The sequence below is a fragment of the Hippocampus zosterae genome, chromosome 2, assembly GCF_025434085.1.
Source record: "Hippocampus zosterae strain Florida chromosome 2, ASM2543408v3, whole genome shotgun sequence".
Taxonomy (NCBI): Eukaryota; Metazoa; Chordata; class Actinopteri; order Syngnathiformes; family Syngnathidae; genus Hippocampus; species Hippocampus zosterae.
Window position 1 is genome coordinate 6632604 of NC_067452.1, and position 19806 is coordinate 6652409.

At 43.2% G+C, this 19806-nt stretch overlaps 1 protein-coding gene across 2 annotated transcripts; it reads right to left on the reverse strand.

Annotated features, from left to right (window-relative positions):
* Positions 1 to 23: 23 nt before the first annotated feature.
* Positions 24 to 9309, reverse strand: ppardb (peroxisome proliferator-activated receptor delta b). Of its 2 annotated transcripts, none has more exons than XM_052052945.1 (8): positions 8888 to 9309; positions 6994 to 7363; positions 6755 to 6909; positions 6531 to 6669; positions 2089 to 2291; positions 1745 to 1951; positions 1415 to 1658; positions 24 to 1347 (listed from the first exon to the last, which is right to left on the reverse strand). In XM_052052945.1, exons 2-8 carry the CDS (start codon positions 7298 to 7300, stop codon positions 1100 to 1102), a joined length of 1503 nt encoding a protein of 500 aa, XP_051908905.1. In that variant the 5' UTR covers positions 7301 to 7363; positions 8888 to 9309; the 3' UTR covers positions 24 to 1099. The 2 variants fall into 2 exon arrangements, with proteins under 2 accessions (XP_051908905.1, XP_051908911.1); XM_052052951.1 differs by having other exon boundaries at positions 6755 to 6906; positions 8888 to 9308.
* Positions 9310 to 19806: the final 10497 nt, after the last annotated feature.

The window sequence follows — 19806 nt, forward strand, 5'->3', positions numbered from 1 at the left end:
AAAAGAATTATGCAGGAGTGGAAAACAGTACTAGTAGTTTATGAAAGAGATGTCATTTCTCTGGTTAACATATTCCGATCATTTCAAGTCATTGGGTGAACATGAAGTATTTGGCACATTTTAGAGGTAGACCACAATTACTTCCAGTGCACTTTTTTGACATTTCAATCATTTTCTTTGCTTGCTTGACCACTACTGAAATACATTGTACCCATTTACAAAAAAATTAAGGCAAAAATGGCACATGCTGTAACATGACAGCAGAATATTGTCATACAATAGAGGTAGAATAGATAAATGAGGGCGGACTAAAAGAAAAAAAAACACACTTGCAAAAAATATATATCAAGGGGTGGGGGGTCTAAAAAATTGTACAAGTTATGCGCATATTGGCCTACTGTACTGATATCATATGTGCATGTCACTGTATGAAAGGCAACGTGTAAAGTTGATATTTCTCACAAACCAAGCAGGGAGGTAAGAAGCAACAAATACAGTCAAGTACATACGATGATGTGATGAAGTTCATGTTTGACAAATATAATCAACAATTACAAATAATTAGACATAATTACAAGGGAGAGGAAAAAAACTTCAAAATAATGTGTCGATCTAAAAACAGGATGTGTCCCTTGTACTTGTGCAGGTCAGATGTGTATTGCATATGGCTAGATGGCTTGGCTGTCCACAGCGACTACTGGATATGCTATTGCACAGGCACCTGCGCCAAGTGAGGTCAACAAGGCCAAACGGTAAAGTTGGAGGTCACTGACTGAAGGATGTAAACAAAAAGCAATCAGCTTCGTCCAATACCTCCACCAAAGACGCTTGGATGCGCCACGCCCACAGCGACGGCTGTTCTCCACAGCACCGCGCAAATCTATGTATATGTAACGTACAATGTTTCCCCTGGAAAGCAGGGAGCAGCTTTGGTAAGAAAACTCGGCGTTCTCTTGCACGATGTGACCTATTCCGCACGCGCACATGACAATTTGTGTGCTTGGGCACAGCCGTGACCTCACTTGGAGCAGTGTTTAACTGAACACGGTTTATTGTTCTAATTGTGTATTCAGTCTGTAACAGTACTGCTCGGAGCAGTTTAATACATGTCTTTGTAGATCTCCTGCAGAAGCGGGTGCAGCGATGTCTCCGACTCCGTCTTTTTGATCTTCTGCACAAGCTGAGCATTCTCCGTCACTAGCTGGCGCAGGTCGGCCATTTTCTGTAGCAATTTGGGGAAGAGGTAGACTGAGTCCGAGTGGTTTGCCTGCAGGTGGAGGTCCAGGGCCTGCAGGATGTTATCCTGGCTCTGCTCCACCTGCTTCACATTTATCAAGCCGGGGCGATCTGGAGAGACATGAGCGTCAGTCACAGTTGAGCAAGCACATGGAGCACCGAGATGTTTTCGTCGCACCTCCGCACAGGATGATGGCGGCTACAAAGAGGGCCAGGTCGCTGTCATCCAGCTCCAGAGCGTTGAACTTGACGGCAAATTCAAACTTGGGTTCCATGATCTCACTGAAAGGCTTTCTTAGGCTGCGCAAAAACTCCCTGGTCACAAAGCCTTTACCGTTGGCCACCAGGAGTCCATCTTTGTTCATGAGAGATGGCAACATCGCAAAAATAGCCTCATGCACACCGTACTTCAGCAACGTCACCTGCAGCAACAGACAAACGGCACACCGATGACGTCCTCCCCCCGGCTTCACCTCGCCAGTCGCCGTAGCGCGAACAAGCGACTGACCTGATCGTTGAGGAAGAGGTTGACAAACCCCGGAATGCTCTTGGCAAACTCGGTGAGCTCCCGCACCGTCTCTACCGTGGTGCACTGGCAGCGATAGAATACGTGCACCCCAATCTCCTTAGTCAGGGGAGCTCCTGGGAGCAACTGGCTCCACACTAAACCACTTTCGGCCTTCCAGAGCGTGTCCACATCATAGATCACAAATGGCTAATGCCGAGACGAGAGAGAAAGAGACGATCAGACGCTATCACAAATCTTTGTGATCCGCCGCCCAAAAATTGCAGTTTGGAAGGAACTGCGCCATAACACTTTCTGATCAATAGTTAGAAAAATCAGAGTATTACTGAGGTGCTGCTGGTCTTTCCCGTCAGGATACTGCGGGCCCTTTTCTTGGTCATACTGAGATTCTTCAAGTAGGCTGCGTTGACTTGCTTGGCCAACGTCTTCAAGTCGGAGCCTCCCGGTTTGCCGAGGTTTAACTCCTCTGCAAGCAGACCCGCCACCAGTTTCTTCCTCTCTGCCTCAGGCATACGACCATATCTGATTGCTGCGCAAACAGAAAGACACATTTTTTAATAACATTCGGATATGTTTTCACATTTCTCATTGAATAATAGAATGACTTGGATTTCATCATAAAATCTGTTCTGATCATCATCTAAGCCACAACAATAGACAAACAGTCTGCTATGACTAATGCCACACAGGAAAGTGTTGCCGTGTTGTTGTTTTTTTTTTGAACAACATGTAAACATTCACAGCGCGGGGTGGAAAAAGGATGTGAACCCGTAGGCTAATGAGTTAATTGGAGTCAGAAGTCAGCAACCTGGAGTCCAATCAATGAGTTGAGATTGAAGGTGTTGTGTAAAGCTGCCCTGCCCTATAAAACACACCAGTTAAGAGTTTGCTCTTTTCAAGATGCATTGGCTGATGTACACCATGCCTTGCTCAAAACAGCTCTCAGAAGACCTCCAAGTAAGGATTGTTGACACGCATAAAGCTGGGAAGTGGTTACAAAAGTATCTCTAAAAAGCCTTAATGTCCATCAGTCAACGGTGAGACAAATTGTCGATAAATTGATAAAGTTCAGCCCTATTGCATCTTTCACTAAAATATCTGATTATTCAAATCAAATTTTCAGTAGGATATTCGAATACCAAAATACTTGATAGCTGCTGCCCTAGTATAGATCTACGTAGACCAGGAACGGGCAACTTAAATGCTGGAAGGAGCCCCAAATTTTCAGCAGTGCGATTTGGGGGCCACACAGGATCATGCATTTCCTGACCAAATGTAGGACAAAAATGCCATTTTAAATTAGGGGTAGAACGATTATCTGTCGGTCTGATTGTCTGTGGCGATATTCAGCAATTTGATGAATATCAGCATCTGCCTTTAAAAAAAATCTGACAACCAATAAGAGATCCATTTAAAACCATGTTAACTTCCGGGAACTATTTGTTTAAATGTTCAGTTAGCTTGATAAGAGATGCTGCTGATGCCGAGAACTCTGCACCTTTTGTTTGTTTGAAAAAAGGGAGGGTGTAACATCTGTTATTTGAAATTTTAAAGAAAAACTTATTTCATGTAGAAAGTATGGGGTTATTTTACTTTTCATTTAACTTTAAGAGATGCTGATGATGCTGAGGGCTCCATGAACTTTTTGGTCGAGTTTCCAAACGAAGATATTGATCGTCTAAGATTGAAAAAACAAAATTATGTCAACATTTTGCGAATCTGAAAAGTTGTAAATAAACATGCTGAATGAAATTTCAACAAATTAAAGAATTTGACTTGGCGTAAAAACAAAGAAAATTTTTTTGGCCTCCTGGACTACAAATAATCAGTGTTTGCCCTAAAAAAAAAAAAAAAACCACACTGGCCTAGCTCTAAATATGTGCATCGGCAGATTTTTCACAATACATTTCGCAATGCTTGTATAAAAGAAAATCCACTCTCCTTAAAACTTCAGTCAATGCATATTTGCAGTCAGCACCAGAAAATTTGCATACTCAGATTTTTTTTCCTCAATATGTTTTTTTCAATATTTTGGGTTTTCCCAGTTTTTCAAGAATTTTTTTCTCCATTCTTCATAACCCTGCTTCGTAGAATACATAGAATGACACTTTCTGTATTTTCTCAAGATTTTTTTTAGGGGTGGAAAATGAAAGGGGCTCCTCAGAGCGAAGTTGTGGAGCGTGTTATTGAACATGAGGCTGTGTGAAATCATACAGCAGCTTTGATCACCTTCTCAGAATTAGTTTACTGAAATAACTACCGGTACTCCGTGTCATTCTACTGCAGGGGTGTCAAACTCATTTTTGTTGCGGGCCGTCATGACTGTGAAACCAAAAAGGAAGTCAAGAATTATGGTTTGTTCAAATACAGTTTAAGTTACTGTAATGAGAGGTTTGGAAACAAGAAAACTTACAATAGCTCTTTTACATATTTGAAATTTTTATAAGAAATGTAACCATCATAGAAGTCAACGTGTTTGATTTGCTTGCGCGGGCCACATCAAATGATGTGGCGGGCCAGATCAAGTCCCTGGGCCTTGAGTTTGACACCTGTACACATCAGAGATACAAAATTTAAAAAATAAAAACTTCTAGGACTCCACACACCCATGGGCAAGGTTTCATGAAGTGCGTTAACATGTACTGCAAGCTGAAAATGTGCATAGTAAAATAAATAAATACAATAAGTACACAACTGAGCCCTGCATCCAACACAGTACGAACTGTAGTGGTTTGTTCGCTGACAAAAGCCAGTGTCATCAACGATGATGGGCAAATGTCCATTTCCTTGATGTAATCGCTTTCACCCTCGGGTCATCTGTCGAAATTTTTGCACTTTTCAAATGCAGCGGGTAATGGGGTTTCAGGCAGCACGGGTGTTTTTGTAGGCTTTGAAAACGCCACTGTACCAATGAAAAGGTTTCCGCCGCTGACAAGATTTGTGGAGTTGACTATCCTTTAGTTTTTTTCCCCTCGTGGAATGTTTGCAGAACACTTAATGCAAATAGCATGTGAAATGTCTTCCTCTAAAACAGTGAATAAACCCGACACGATCAAAGCTATGTTTTTCACAAGCAATAGCTTGTCTAAGAGTGTACGACAGCCCATAATAAGTTGAAAAGGGCACCTGATTTGTCCACCCGAACAGACCGACGGCAAAGTACGGCCTCATTGGATTTTCACCTTCATTCTGGGAGGTTTATTTTTGAATATGAGCGATATGATGACACAATTTGCAAGATCATCCAAATAATTATTGGGCAATACTGTAGTTGCATCCCTAGTATTTGCCGTAATGTTTTTTTTTGTTGGGGGGGGGGGGGCGGCCATTGTCTTGTTAATTGGATTTTATTCATACCAGGGATTTTCTGAAATGTTATAGGTCACAAAGTGACCAAATAAGCCGAAGCTATAAATATCTTGTCAAATGGAGCAGTAATATCTACATTTTATATGACAAAATGTTATGCTTTTCAAGTTGGGGACGGAGTGGCAGTAAGCCCTACGCACGCACCCACGCACACAGAGGTATGTCTGTGCAGACGTCCCTCCGCACTGCAGCACAATGTAAATTGCTTGCAGCAACAACGGGACACAAACCATATTTAAAAATGCTAGTAAGCTCAGATACTTCTAAAATTGCCCCAGTCTGTTTACTGATATAAAGCCACCTCACTGAACGCCGTCAAAATTGAGAGCAACAAATCAGAGGCAGAAGGGGCAAAGCCCCCGGAAGCTAATGAGTTTTTGAGATTTTAAAGCCTTAAAACGATTAATTTTATAATTTTTGTTGAAACACCATCCTCTAGTTGCATATAAAATTGGCACTTCATACTAAAGTAGAAGTTTATTCATCCATCCATAAGTTTTTGCTTATGCGTTCCTGGTGAGCACCAACATGTAACTTCAAATTTGCTGCTCCAAATCCAAACAAAAAAAGGAAACATTCTACTGCCATTTTTAAGATTTGTTCATGACTTGTATTTATAAAATGTTGTGTAAATGTGATAAAAAGCTGTTGATTCTTACCTCAGTGACGTCCCAAATTGTTTACTATATATGGGTTAAAGAAGGCATTTTGCGTATAATGACATCGTCACATACTGTACACAGAGCTTTACCAGCGACAGAGCTTTTTCACGAAATCCAACAAGCACAGACAACGGTTGTTCTTTACTGGTTCCTACTGGGGACACCGTCAGCTTTCTATCCAATCAGTCCCATCGAAACTTGTTTTTCAGATCCGCATCTATCCGACACGCTTTAGTTTCGTCACGAGTCTCGATAACATTCGGCATTTGTTTTATACAGACTACACACACGAGTGATTTCAATACACTACATCCCTCGTGCAAAACCATTCAGAATTCGCGAGGAAGGGGTTTAGGAAGGCAAACACGGATTGGTTGCGATTCTGTATTTGCCGACATAGCGACCAATCACAACAAGTAAGACATTGGTTGTAGCCCATATACAAAGTAACGACAAACTAACGCATCGTGAGAAAAACCCTTATTTAAAAGGGATGCCTGCAAACTTTATTTGTAAACATTACGAGTCCCAAGTCTGCCGAAGACAAGTAAGTCCAGCAGCCCAGAAATAACACCATAGCCCCCCTACAATTTTCTCAATGGATTTGGAACAATATTAAAAAGGTCCATTTTGACTGAAAAAAAAAACGGAATTACGCCAAAAATTGGGAAAATCTCATCGCCGATTATCTACAGTGTCTACCCTAACCCATCAAGTAAAATGTCATTCTCACTCACCATCATGAGACATTCCCAAAGAAAGGCACTTCTGGAAGCGACAATATTGGCACTTGTTGCGATTCTTCTTCTGAATTTTGCAGGAACGCTCGCAGCGCTCATATTCCAATTTCATGCGCACAGTTCGTCTGAAAAAGCCCTAGGGTGGGAAAGAACACAAGAAACTCACACCAGAGTGCTTGGTGTTCTTGAAAGGCAGACACACACAGGTGGCATTACGGTACCTTACAACCCTCACAGGCATGTACGCCGTAGTGGAAGCCTGACGCCTTGTCCCCACACACCTTACACTCCACACTGATACCGGAGGTCGTGCTGTCCTCACGGCCCAGACGCAGCTGCTCAGACAGCGATGGTGACGGCGTGTGGGAAAGGTCTGCTTCGGGAAAAGCATCAATAAATAGTACGGCTCTGCATATCCACTCAAAACGTAACAAGAGCTGGAGGGGAGAGGGGGTCTCACCGGTGTAGCTTGATGCTGCACTGCTGTGATTGTTTTCCTCATCTGCACTCTCTCTTCTCTCCCGCTTGCCTTGTTGACTGGACACATCCTGCAGTTCCTCCTTGACTTCGATGTCGCTCTCGGGGCATTCGGGCTGATCCAGATCCACATGTTCCGACGCACTCGCACCTCTGCTGCTATCTGAGCCCTGGGATTCCCCCTGGGGCGTAGGCCACTTAAGATCAGCCGCATCATCAGGAGAACTTGGCAGGCGGTCGCCGTTGACCCTGTTGTGCTGCTCGGGAGCAGGGTGTTGTAAGCCCTCCATGATTTTTTTTGAGGCGCGCTCGGCTGGCCTCTCTCCTGTCACGTTGCCATTCTGGCCCACTGGCTGAGAAAACGATTGTGGATAACATTCAGATCTCTGTTCACTTCAAGGAGAACAATGCACCTCTACAAGACTGTAGCAATCCAAACAGCAATATCACTGTACAGCCTGATTACTTTTTTTCCCCTTTTCATTGCAGAACTAATTTTTCTACTCCGCAATAGATGTAAACTATTAGGCCTAGCCTACTCACATAGTATAGGGCAGTGTAGGACTGAAGCTGTGTATGCCAGTGTGTTCAATAGTGATATTACAGCTAAAAACAGCAGCCAACCCTTGCTTATACCTGCAGACGCTCATATTCACAAGGCTTTTTTTTCATACTTTTGCCATTTTCTATTTTCTCCCCCGACTTCCGCCACCCATTTTGCCCCGTTTTCTGTGGTAAACATACCATGAATGATTTATTAGCATTTTTTTGAAGAATTTATATTTGTATAAAGATAGATAGCTAGATACACACACACAGTGGAATCTCTAGATACAAATCAAATTGGTTCCGTGAGCCCATTTGCAACCAGAAACTTTGGAGAAAATTTGGCGTTTCTCACTGAAATGGATGGAAACACAATCTAACCATTCCATCCCCAAACCTAAGGTGTGCTATTCAGGCATTGTGTCCATGAGAAATAAAGAACACGTCTGTGTTTAATCGGCAAAACTCCACCCAATTATTATTATTATTTTGACTCGTCAGTTGGACCAGTCTTATGAGTACAGTATAGCTTTGCATTTTGATTCGTATTTTTTGATACGACAGTCGTAAGAAATGTAATTGCATGAGTTGAATTCATTTTAAACAAGCAATACTGGTATGCAAACAAAAGTCCAGATCAGCAAGAAAAACACAGGAATGGGATGAATCGTGGGTGGGAAGTTCACTGTGTTCTCCGCTATCTTCAAAGCTAGTGGACGTTTGTCTGGAGCCATCTGCATTGTTGTTTGCTTGGCTTTCATGCACAAGGGTGTACCGTGTACAAGGGGGCATGGTGTATGCACTGTGTACACACTGCTGTGATCTGTGTTGCTCGCTGCAGCCAGAGGGAGGGTGGGTTTAGGGTCTTTTTGAGTGGGGGATGAGGGGTGGCTGCTCCGCGGCCACCTAGTGGATTAAACCAACGTAACGTGACGTAGCTTTACCCCTTCTTCACGATAAAACCTTAACGCAAGACCACTGGAACGGATTTGCTTATCAGACAAACGTGATAATACGCGATGGAAATGTGTTTCCTTACACTTGCACTCGCCCGCGACCGACTGCACGCAATATCAGTTATCGGAATTTCTATACGTTACGAGAATCGATAAGTTAGTAAAATGTTTCCAGTATTTGAGCAGTCAATTTTATAAAGTACACCAGGTGTGTACTTTAGGCGGGGGTTAGGGGACCGTTGAAGACTTCAACAGGACATGCTAACTTAGCTACTTAGCTTCTAACCTTGATAGGCAGTAGGCACCACTGCATTAGCGTGGCTGACCCACATTCCCGTGGGTGCCTTTAAACGCCGACTTGCCAACACCACTTACCTCTCTCTAAAGTGCTGCTGATTCGATGGCCGTCGGCACAGCGACAACCCGCGACAGGGCTGTACAGCGGGTGCGTGTCGAAAACACTTCCGATTTGTGCCTGGGATAAGCTATCGATCGCCTTGGCTGTTGACAAGTTGTTTGAAGCAGCAGGAGTTACGAGCCGGGCGAGCTAACGTCAAACGGCTAGCGCAAAACTCAACAATGACTCGGGCCTTCTTTCGTCTTTAGAAAAGCGTCCATGTTGACCCGCCCGACACGGGGAGTCCGAAAGGAGATACTTTGACGTGCAACCATATCAGCGGTTTGCCTCAACCCAAGTTTGGTGATAATCCCCCAACATCTGTCTCCTTGTCCCCAGCTTTGCGAAGCTTTTCCCACTCACGTCTAAGTACCACCCACCACGTGACGTCACGTGTCAGGACATTGCTCTCTTCAAACAACAACAAACCTCCTTGTCACAATCTCATAATGATAAAAAAAAAGCAGCTAAGTAGTTCAAGGACTGAAGAAGTAGAAGTGCTGAATAAATAAATACAATTAAATAGTACAGAAAACAAATGTGTGGCGGCCCGGTAACCAGTGGTTAGCACGTCGGCTTCACAGTGCAGAGGTACCGGGTTCGATTCCAGCTCCGGCCTCCCTGTGTGGAGTTTGCATGTTCTCCCCGGGCCTGCGTGGGTTTTCTCCGGGTGCTCCGGTTTCCTCCCACATTCCAAAAACATGCGTGGCAGGCTGCTTGAACACTCTAATTTTCCCTAGGTGTGAGTGCGAATGGTTGTTCGTTTCTGTGTGCCCTGCGATTGGCTGGCAACCGATTCGGGGTGTCCCCCGCCTACTGCCCGAAGACAGCTGGGATAGGCTCCAGCACCCCCCGCGACCCTAGTGAGGATCAAGCGGCTCGGAAGATGAATGAATGAATGAAAAACAAATGTGATTAAGTAGAACATTCTACTGATGGTTTACTGCGGTCAAGCCAGCCTCCACTCGCAAAATTGAAGTCAAGTGAGCCGCCACTGCGATTGCCAGTGCTCTCTGCATTACGGTAGTGTGCCGCCAGCGAGCGGCGTTGGCCACCTTCAAAATAAAACAGTCACCATGCATGCATAAACGTCATTTGTTCGGGTTAAAGTAAATTAATAAACGTATAAAATAAGTAATTTCTTGGCGGTCAGCACAAAAAAACGTTCTCAAGTGGAGATAGAAAATAAAGTCAATGGTAATTCCACATAAATTTCATCTGATATGTTGATGTTGTGAACAGACAAATATGCTCTCAATTATTTCCTGTTTTACATTGAAGGGTCTGTTCCAACGTCCGGTTTGTCCATTATATATACTGTGTGTTATACTTGACTACTGACCAATTCTAATAAAGCAAGATACTGTCACGTAGACGCAGACTTTTCCTCCGTTTATCCAGCCGCCTTGAGGGGGAACACGCGGGTATACTGCATAAGTAAGCCGCTGACAACAGTTGACATTTTTGACCGTTTTAAAAAAAATTCCTAAAAATTCAAAGGTTGTTATCCCGTGAGGGCTGTACGTCTGGGAATAACTACAGCTCTCCGACTTTCCAACGTGACACCTCCCGTCCGAATCTGACTATGCATTTGGGAATAAGAGGCCTCTGAAATGTGGCAAGATGACCTCAGTCCCGACAAGTTGATGTGAACATGATGACATTTTTGATCGTTTTGAAAAAATTCCTAAAATGTGAAAGTTTGTTATCCTGTGAGGGCCGTGGGTCTCGGGATAACTACAGCTCTCCGGCTTTCCAAAGTGACCACTCCCCTCCGAATCTGATTATGCATTTGAGAAGCCTCTCAAATGTGGCGTTTGTCGTATGAGAGCCTGGGAGCCGCACTGAACCAGCCAAAGAACCGCATGCGGCTCGCGAGCCGCGGGTTGGCCACCACTGTGCTACACCGAGTATGTTGCCAGATTGCTTCACACCAGTAATCCCCGACTTTTATTGAGCCAAGGCATGTATTTTAAGTGTAAAAAATGACATGGCACATAACAAAACAAAATTGTCACAAACAGGATACACTTGTCAATTTCATACTTTTTGCCATCGAATGGAATATCATTTATTTGTTCTTTCTGTCACTATAAGTTGCTGGCAAAGATAGCTGGACACGCATTATTTGTGAATAAATAAATAACCTTCTCACGAATTTGGTGCAATTTGATAATTTCTCAACACACACTGCAAGAGCTCTTACGGCTCACTAGTGCGCTCCGACACACTGGTTAGGAGTCTTAGGGGCTCCGTAGGAGTCACTGCTTTACAAAATCGTAAATCGTGAAATATGCTATACAGTATAGCAATGGCTAAAATAGCAGTTTTGTTGTTGTTGTTGTTGTTGTTGTTTTTCAAAGTAGCAGTATTGTAATATCTGTTTCTTGTATTTGTGTGACGTCATAGGAAGGGGAGGAGCCATGTTGGGAGAATATTGGCTCCAGTAGTTAGTCTGAGTGAGGAGCGCATGGACGTGAGTTGTGGCTAACAACAACTCATTTGAATGCGTGTGTTTATTACTTATTTTGTTTATTAAACATGATGAATAGTATCAGCGACTGCGAGCATCCTTCTCTTCGCTACTGAAGGGCATTACAGTATTATGAAAAGTGATAGCAAATGATAAAGTACGGTAATATAAAAATATCCAGTCACATGATGCCTCCTTAACATTTCTGCCTGCTACCTCAAGTTTAATATAACTGCTTGCGACCCTGCTGAAGATAAGCGGTACAGAGCATGGTTTGTTCGGTTAACAAACATTTAATTATCGTTATCTTTAATGCTCATATGCTGGGTTTGCGGTGCGTCACGAAATAACACGTATTATTGCACCATCTTGTGGCCACATAGAAAATGGTAATATCCGCTATGTGTCTGCGACACAAAACACGAACAGTAGTTTAATATAACACTTATTTCAAATAAGAGTCATCAAAACTATGATTTTTAAACATATCAAATCCTCATTCCACCCACGACATGGGTCCAGGTGCACTTTTATTTATTTCCCCTGATTGAATCGCAAATAAATCCCGAATGTTGTAATCTATTCTCGGGCATTCGCGGCCAAGATAGTGACAACATGTTCCCGATAAACTAATGAATGATCAAATGTCCCCGCTTTAATTAAGACGGAATTTCCATGTCAGTTCTAACCTTGTTTCGGCAAATGATGTGCATGTGATGGATTCTGTGAGACGAGGGGGGATCAATCTGCGTCTTACGTGACTAAATCAATGTTCACACATCCGAGACGAATGGAAAAATACTCCTAATACTGGCTCTGTTCGTTCAACGTTAGGTTTTTGTTACTGGTGTACAACCGTTTTGCATAATGACTGAAATGAAAATGTGGTTATAACATATTCCAATTCAACAACAGCCATCTCATAAAATGTATTTTATTGATGAGCTAATTGTAAGCAGCGTGTATGTCTGTACATGTCCACTAGATGGCGGGAAAAGGAAACAAATTGCAACAAATAAATAATTTTTAAAAAGCCGCCCGCAATTGACAATATGTTACTTATTATACAATTATAGATATTCATTGTTTTGTTCTGATCACTGCCTTTCTAATTTAATTATTTTTCAGTAATGTAACAGATATTTAGGCATAAATATATATTTTCCCCTCATTTTATTGTCAGCAGTCGTGGGAGGGTGTTGGTATTGGTATCTATTGATATTCAAATGCACACCTTATTTTTCCTTGGCCTATAAAGGGGGAAGCGTCGAGAAAAAAAATAACTGGGTGACATAAACGGGTCACAGTCACCATTGTTACCACCTTCCCGTTTACCGCAACACATTCTTGGACATGGACCAATTTCTGCAGCAGGAATCCAAGCAGGATTGGCTTCAATTGATGGTGCATGTCCTATTGTCTTTTGCTTAAATTACTCTTTTTTTCCCATTTTGGACCTCTGCCATATACCTCAATACAGTATGTGGTGTATTCAAAGCTTGCTTTCCATTATTGTGTCTGGATTTACACACAGTAATTGAAAAGCTAATAAAATGGAGAGCTTGCATTGTTGTTTTCTACTCTATCAAGGCCGAGTACTCTGTTTCCATATACACTATTTCATTTTCCCCTCTAGCTACACAATATTTGCATCTATATCTACAAGTGTATAAACATCAGCTATATAGGTATTGCATTTTTGAATGGAGGAGTACATTGAGAATTTCTTTTTGTCGATCAAAATCTCTGTCCAAAATTTAGCAGTTTTTTCCCCCTTTGATTTTCCTTTGGCGACTCAGTCATTTCCCTCAGCAGTTGCCTTCAACGTGACGTTTAAAAATGAGCAAAATGAAGTCTTCTCGGAGATAACACATCTCTATTAATTTTAAATGGTCATTGTTTCCAGTCTTATCTACTTTGTGTAATGAGGAACACCTTCAGATGTTCGGGATGCACAGGAGGATGACAAAAAAAGATACACCCCTGCATGTATTCGGTGTCCCTCCGAATTCACCATTACGACTCCCTGTCATTCATCACCATTAGGGAATTGAGGCTAAATGTAGTGTGTGAGGGGTTAATTAGACACAACAGAGGAGGTCAGAGGTGTATGTGTCGCCCACATTTGATCATGAGCAGGCTGAACCTTTTGGAAATGGGGGGCGGAATTAAATAAGGACCCTCCAGAGATGATTTATCCGTGGGCTGTGATACACAGACAAATTGTGGTGATAGGTGAAGGCCGTTGGTGTGGAGCCCAGTCAGAGAGATGAATCGCTTGTGAGTGTGTGTGTGTGTGTGTGTGTGTGTGTGTGTGTGTGTGTGCGTGCGTGTGTGTGTGTGTCTGACCACAGGCCTAAATAGGATGCCAGGCCATATTCACTTATCATCGACCGAATTTACCGCTCTCTGAAATCGGCTGTTGACAACCAGCAGGGACCGGGCTCGCATTGCTTGTTTTGTCCGTGCTTCTGTCTTTCACCTTATCGAGCTACCCCTCTTTCATACACTCTCCCCATCCTGCTGGCCTTCAACCAACACATCCCCCACCCCAACCTACCTCCTCCTCCTTCTTCAGTGCCCTCAGCAATATCTCCCTAGCCTCTCAGCTCCCCATATTACACTGCTCGTGATAAGAGCGCAGAAGGGCCCAAGTGACAGGAACCCCAAATTAATTTACCAGCAATGATGCCATTCCCGGGCTGATAGAACAGTCTTTCTGCAGTATCAAGGGATGGCTTCTCGGCTCCTCCGGGTGGAGCGTGCTATCTTTGTAATTATAGGGAGGAACCTTGAGCCTGCTGTCTCTTTCTGTCCTCCCTTGGTCTCTTTTTTCCCTTCACGATAACTACAGAAGAAACTCCAGAGATACATTCAAGTAACATATAGTAGGCAATAAAGAAATCAGCCATCTAGTAGAGGTATTCCTCCATTTTGGGGCTTCATTGATGTCACCACACACTCAAAGTGTAGAAATAAACTCAAAGCAAAAGTATTCCTATGCCTATTCAAGTGATCATTTTCTTGTAAAGAATGCAGCTGATCGTGTGCTCCGGTAAAAATGGTTTGAAATCAACAACATAATGTTGTGCTGGTGCTGCATTCATTGTAAGGCAGGTGAGGTCAAACTTCACCGAGATTTTTTTCCCTCTAAAGCAGACTGGTGGAAGGTGAATGAAGTAAGGTTTCCCTGTGAACTTCGACTGGGCATTTTTTTCTTCCTTTATTCGCGGGGGTGGAAAACATACTCACACTCTGGACTTACCGTATTTTCACGACTATTCGACGCATCGTACTAATGGCCGCAGTCTCATTAATGCGTGACATTTCTGTATTTTACACATACACAGGACGCATCGTACGAATAGCCGCAGTTTTACAGTGGTAAAACATACGCCAGCTTAAACATATGGCATGCATGCGCGCACTCTAACACGTTAGCTTGAAGCATACGGTAGCATGCCAAAACATACAAATAAGATAAAAACACGTTTTTAAAAAGGCAACGAAAGCAGAACTGAGTTCGGGTGTATTTTATTTAGCCATCGTACAATGTTCTCACGTTTTTCGATCAATCATCACCTAGAAATCCATCAAAGTCCTCATCCTCTGTATCAGAAGCAGAGGACTGCACATCTCAGTTGTCATTGAATGCATCACATGCTAGTGTGAGTTGCTACGCATTGCCGAGCGGAAAGAAGGAGTAGCAACAGCAAAGTCAACATTTCTCTCGTGTGAAGCTTTCCCACATTTGAAAGTAAAGAACAGAGCGAAACATGGTGGCAGCGCGTGTGTGTGTAGAAAGAATTGAACAATTGTGCAAGTACCGTAATCCATCAAAAACGCCGCGTTCCCTCTCGTTGTTGCGTATTGTGGCGTAACTCGCCAAGCGCTGCCTCTCACTCTTTGTAAAGTTGTGTTTGCCACCGATCATCCATTGTTCCCATGCCGTTTGCAACTTTACTTTGAACGCCCGGTTGATGCCAATGTCCAGCGGTTGGAGTTCTTTAGTCAAGCCTCCGGGAATAACGGCAAGCTCAGAGTTCATTTGCTTGACTTTTTTTTTCACCGCTGCTGTGAGATGGGCACGCATGCCAAAAGCATAACCGGTGGCTTTAAGTTTGAACTGAGCTTCGTAGGCGTGCGTGTCTTTTTGTCGAATTTATTTTCAGGGGTTCTTAGAAACCAAAACCGGAGTTGTTTTGCAACAAAGCACATTGCCACACTCTATACAAGTGTTGGTACTGGCTTGAGGCGTCCACTTACACGCCCACCCTTCACCATTGGCGGACTAGCTTGTCTGTCCTCTCTCTCCCTCTCTCTCTCTCTCTCTCTCTCCCTCTCCATATATGTATGTATACACGCCCACCCTTCCCTGATTGGCCGACTTCTTTCACAGTCACTTCCGCCTTTTCTCTATATAAACAGCGTGTCGGCAGTCAGTCAGATTTTGGAACTCAGCGCATATAAAGGACGCTCCGCACCATAAGGCGTACTGTCCATTTTGGAGAAAATTTAAGACTTTTAATGGCGCCTTATAGTCGTGAAAATACGGTAAGTTAAGCATAGATGTTTGTGTAAAGAAAACACTCCCCTAAAAATAGAAGTACGTAGTTACCTGTTTTTCTTTTTAAATGTTTTTTACTGGACAAAGAAATTTGGAATGCCAGAAACTGGTGATTTTTCAACTTGCCATTGGTAGGGAATATTTTCCTTCTCCGAACCTGTGGTCTCATTGTCGTGAATGTTCCCTAGTTCACATTCCTCCTTGCCCCTGCTGTGCCTGTTTTGTTCTGCAGTATAAAACATAAAATCACAATCAATCAATCGATGGATCGATCAATCAATCAATCAAGTTTGACCTGATCTTTCTCTTTTTTTTTTTATTTATTTTTTGGGTGTCATCATCCAAGGGGGTTGATAAAGTAAAGAGCCTATTCCGACAAGGAGTAGAAAGTACAGATATCGAAAAAACAAACATTTAGTCAAGTGCTGGCAGAGTACCGGTACACTCACCGCTGCTTATTCAGTATTCATTTCTTTGGTTCCTGCAAAGGATTGTTGAATAGTATTTCTAGTCTTGGTAAAGATCACAGAATAACATGATTTCTTTGGAATGTTCTTGAAAAAAAAGAAGTAAAAACAAAAGAACACATGATTAACTTTCCCACTCGTCAATCAAGTGTTCTTGGATTGCCCGGCCCGACTGCAAACTAGTCCTTTGCTCGTCAGTCTCCCGCTGCTTGTATTTCAACACTCAGTGCATGATTTGCCACAGCTCTGTGGTCTAATAGGCTTAGTGTGCCATCAAATCCAAGTGGATTAAGGGAATCAGTTTTCCAGGCTGCATTCACAAGCTGTGTGTTCTGCCAACAGTTGATGATGAACAGACTTGTTGGCCAATGCAACCACTCCGGCATCCCCTGACAGTCCCGGCAAAATGAAGTAGTAATGAAGGAGGTCTGCATCCAAACTGGCACTCGGCTCGCTCCCACACAGTCTGGAGCATCCATCTCCCTTCTCGCTTTGGCAAAACTTCGCAGAGCAACCTCGTTTAAAAAATGCAATTGTCATATTTTTCGCACATGGCCACAGACCTGATTGGATTACAGAGGGAGAGGAACATTCTGTAGTTTGGGGGACTATATAGCTTGTTAACAGAATGTACAATGCGACCATTCATCAGTTGCCAGTCAAACTGAGGTGATGTGACGATGGGACGTCACATCACATAGCCAGAGATGTTTGTGCTGGAAGAGCTGATAGAAATCTTACTATCACATGGGAGCTAGTCTCCTTCCAAAGGCCGGAATGGATCGGTTCTCATAGTTCGCAGTGGCGGTGATTTGTGAGCTGTGAAATGGGTTGTTTGTTGAAGCCAGCATTTGGGGGGCAGCTGCATGCAGTTCCACAGTTGTGATGGCGCTCCAGCGATCCGACACACACGAAACCCGTTCAGTCCTCGGCTACGCGTTGCCGTTGGAGTTCCCACTTCCCAGCTGTAGCTGCTGGGGATGGTTAATGCATGAGGCATGTTGCTGATGAGTTAACACCTTCTCATACCCAGTTAGGAGGTGGGGGTGTACCTTTAAGAAGCCTGCTTTGTGTGGCTCTCATGCGCTTTAGGTGGTCTAACGGGAAGTTTGTAAAAATCAAAATTTCGAATGCTCTGCGAGCTTGCTGCACAAGGATGAAAACGATAAGAGTACTCTGATGTTAAGTCCGTTGGTTTCCATCTGCGGTGAGCTAACCTCAAGCTTCCATGTGCTGACACTGGGAGAGTTACGGCATGAAGAAGAATGGCTTGAGTTTTGGCCGCCAAGCAAACACTACTTAGCAACAGTTGCAGGAAGATATCGGCGCGCTGACATAGTTGCAACAGACAGATTGCACTCATGTATGGTGGCTGCCTCTCACACAGCCGCACGAGTGTACTGTAAATCCCAAACTGAAAACTCCATTAGGACAAGTCAGTCATGCATCCGTGTGCTCCAGTGCCAGACTGCTCTCCAAATCGGCTTTTATGTTCTTTTTTTTTTCTTTTTATAGCCTGACTGAAGAAAACAATTTGGGTTGTGCCTTGGTACTGAGCACCGGTTCCTTGTGTTGCACACACAAGAGCGTGCTCATCTTGGGTGCCACCGAATGCTCTGATCCAGGTTGAACGAGTGACATGTGCCCCCGTCTCACAAAGGCCGTTGAAGTTGTTTCCATCGGTATGTACTACAAGATGTACAGTATGTGTGTTTTGATGGCCGAAATTGGTTTGTGCTTTGATCTTCTTTGATACCGCCTTCACATGACTGACAGTCATCCGCGATAGAAATGGCGGACATGTTAATCATTTGTATATAAATATGTATTGCAAACATGCACACGAATGATCATTTCTATCAGAAAGCATTTGTTTATGTGCTTCAGAATGACGGGATGGGCTCCATCTGCCTCAGAGTGACTATAAAACCAGTGGACTGAGAGAGTGTGTGTTGGCCAGTAAAAACTGACTGAGGCGAAGCAGGTGCGAGACACTTGTCTAAGGAATGTGGAGGGCCAGACCTCAGACCTCCCAGCAGGCCAGAGCTTCCTCCATACTGCATGTGTGTGTGTGTGTGTGTGTGTGTGTTACGTATGGAAGATACATGGGTGGCGGTCACCACCTGCTCTCAGCCTAATTTCAGTGTTCCTCAGAACCCAAACATCATATTGCACTGTACAGGGGTTTCATCCCAAAGGAGGTGGCTGAAATGTCAAAACTCCAACCAACATGAACTTTGAATCCACGCTTCGCTATGACGCCAATGCTACACCTGCTTGTCATCGTAGCATTGTGGCTCTTGGTGGTCTGTATTTGTGTCAGCGGACTAGCCCAGGTGCCCATAACAATGCTAACCTTAATGCTGGTGTACAATTGGTGCTTACCTGTGCAGCATGGTAAAATACAGAGACCATATTTGTTTCCAGTCACCCCTGTTCCAACACACAAAGGCAATGTCACAATAATCACTTGGACTCACAATCAAAACATGTCAATTCTTTAATTACCGGTAATCTAACCTGCATGTTTTATGCAGTGGCGTTAGGTCAGAACCAGCAAGGCCTTCCGAGCTGGCCTAAATCCTCTTAAAAGCACTGAACTTTATTTACAATCTAAATTATAATACAGTACTTGCTTCAAGAGATTATATGAATGTATTCCCAACAGCCCTTTTCCCATAATTTTGGAGCATTTACCTTGGCTGCACTGATTCTGGTACATTTATATGCATGTCAGATTTTTGATGTTGTTGAATCACACATCACATCCTCATAATGCTTAAAAAATGAGGGGTTGTATTATTACTTGGTAGCAGTATTTTTGCTTTTGTGTTACATAAAAAGTGGGCAGATGCACTGAAAATAATGGTGTCTTAATTTACTCAATTTTATATTGTCAAGTGGCTAAATCAAAAGAATCATTTTGATTTAGATGCATTTTTCAGGAGAGGAGTATAGTATGCTTTAAAATGTATCTGGATTAAGATGATTTACGGTAATGTCATGCAAACGCTTGACAAAAAAAAAACAGTTTTCAAATGATTTTTTTTCTGTCACTATAGAGACACTTGTTTGGGCCAAATCCGCATGTCAAAGCTCTGTTTGTAAAAAGTGTGACAGAACTGAACCCCCCCCCCCCCTAAAACATCTAAAGTGATTCAATTGTTTTTTCTTTTACGATGACTGACCAGAAATTGTAATGCCTTTTTAGGGGGGGGGGGCATGGCCTGCTTTTTCTCCTCACAGCCTGTTCATGTCATTGAAGGGAGGCAAGCATTGTAATATTGCTTGCTCACTTGGTTTGTGACATTTTTTTTTCACCTAATGCCTGAAAAGGGTGACCAACTTCCACGAAAATTCATACACACATTCCTACTCTTGTCCACTTCA

Excerpts from the sequence above, each read along its gene's own strand:
- ppardb (XM_052052945.1), bottom strand. The coding sequence starts at position 7,300 with ATGGAGGGCTTACAACACCCTGCTCCCGAGCAGCACAACAGGGTCAAC. Across the intron at positions 1,952-2,088 it reads GAAAGACCAGCAGCACCTCA|CCATTTGTGATCTATGATGT; the intron begins GTAATACTCTGA and ends TCTCGGCATTAG. Across the intron at positions 1,659-1,744 it reads ACCTCTTCCTCAACGATCAG|GTGACGTTGCTGAAGTACGG; the intron begins GTCAGTCGCTTG and ends CTGTTGCTGCAG.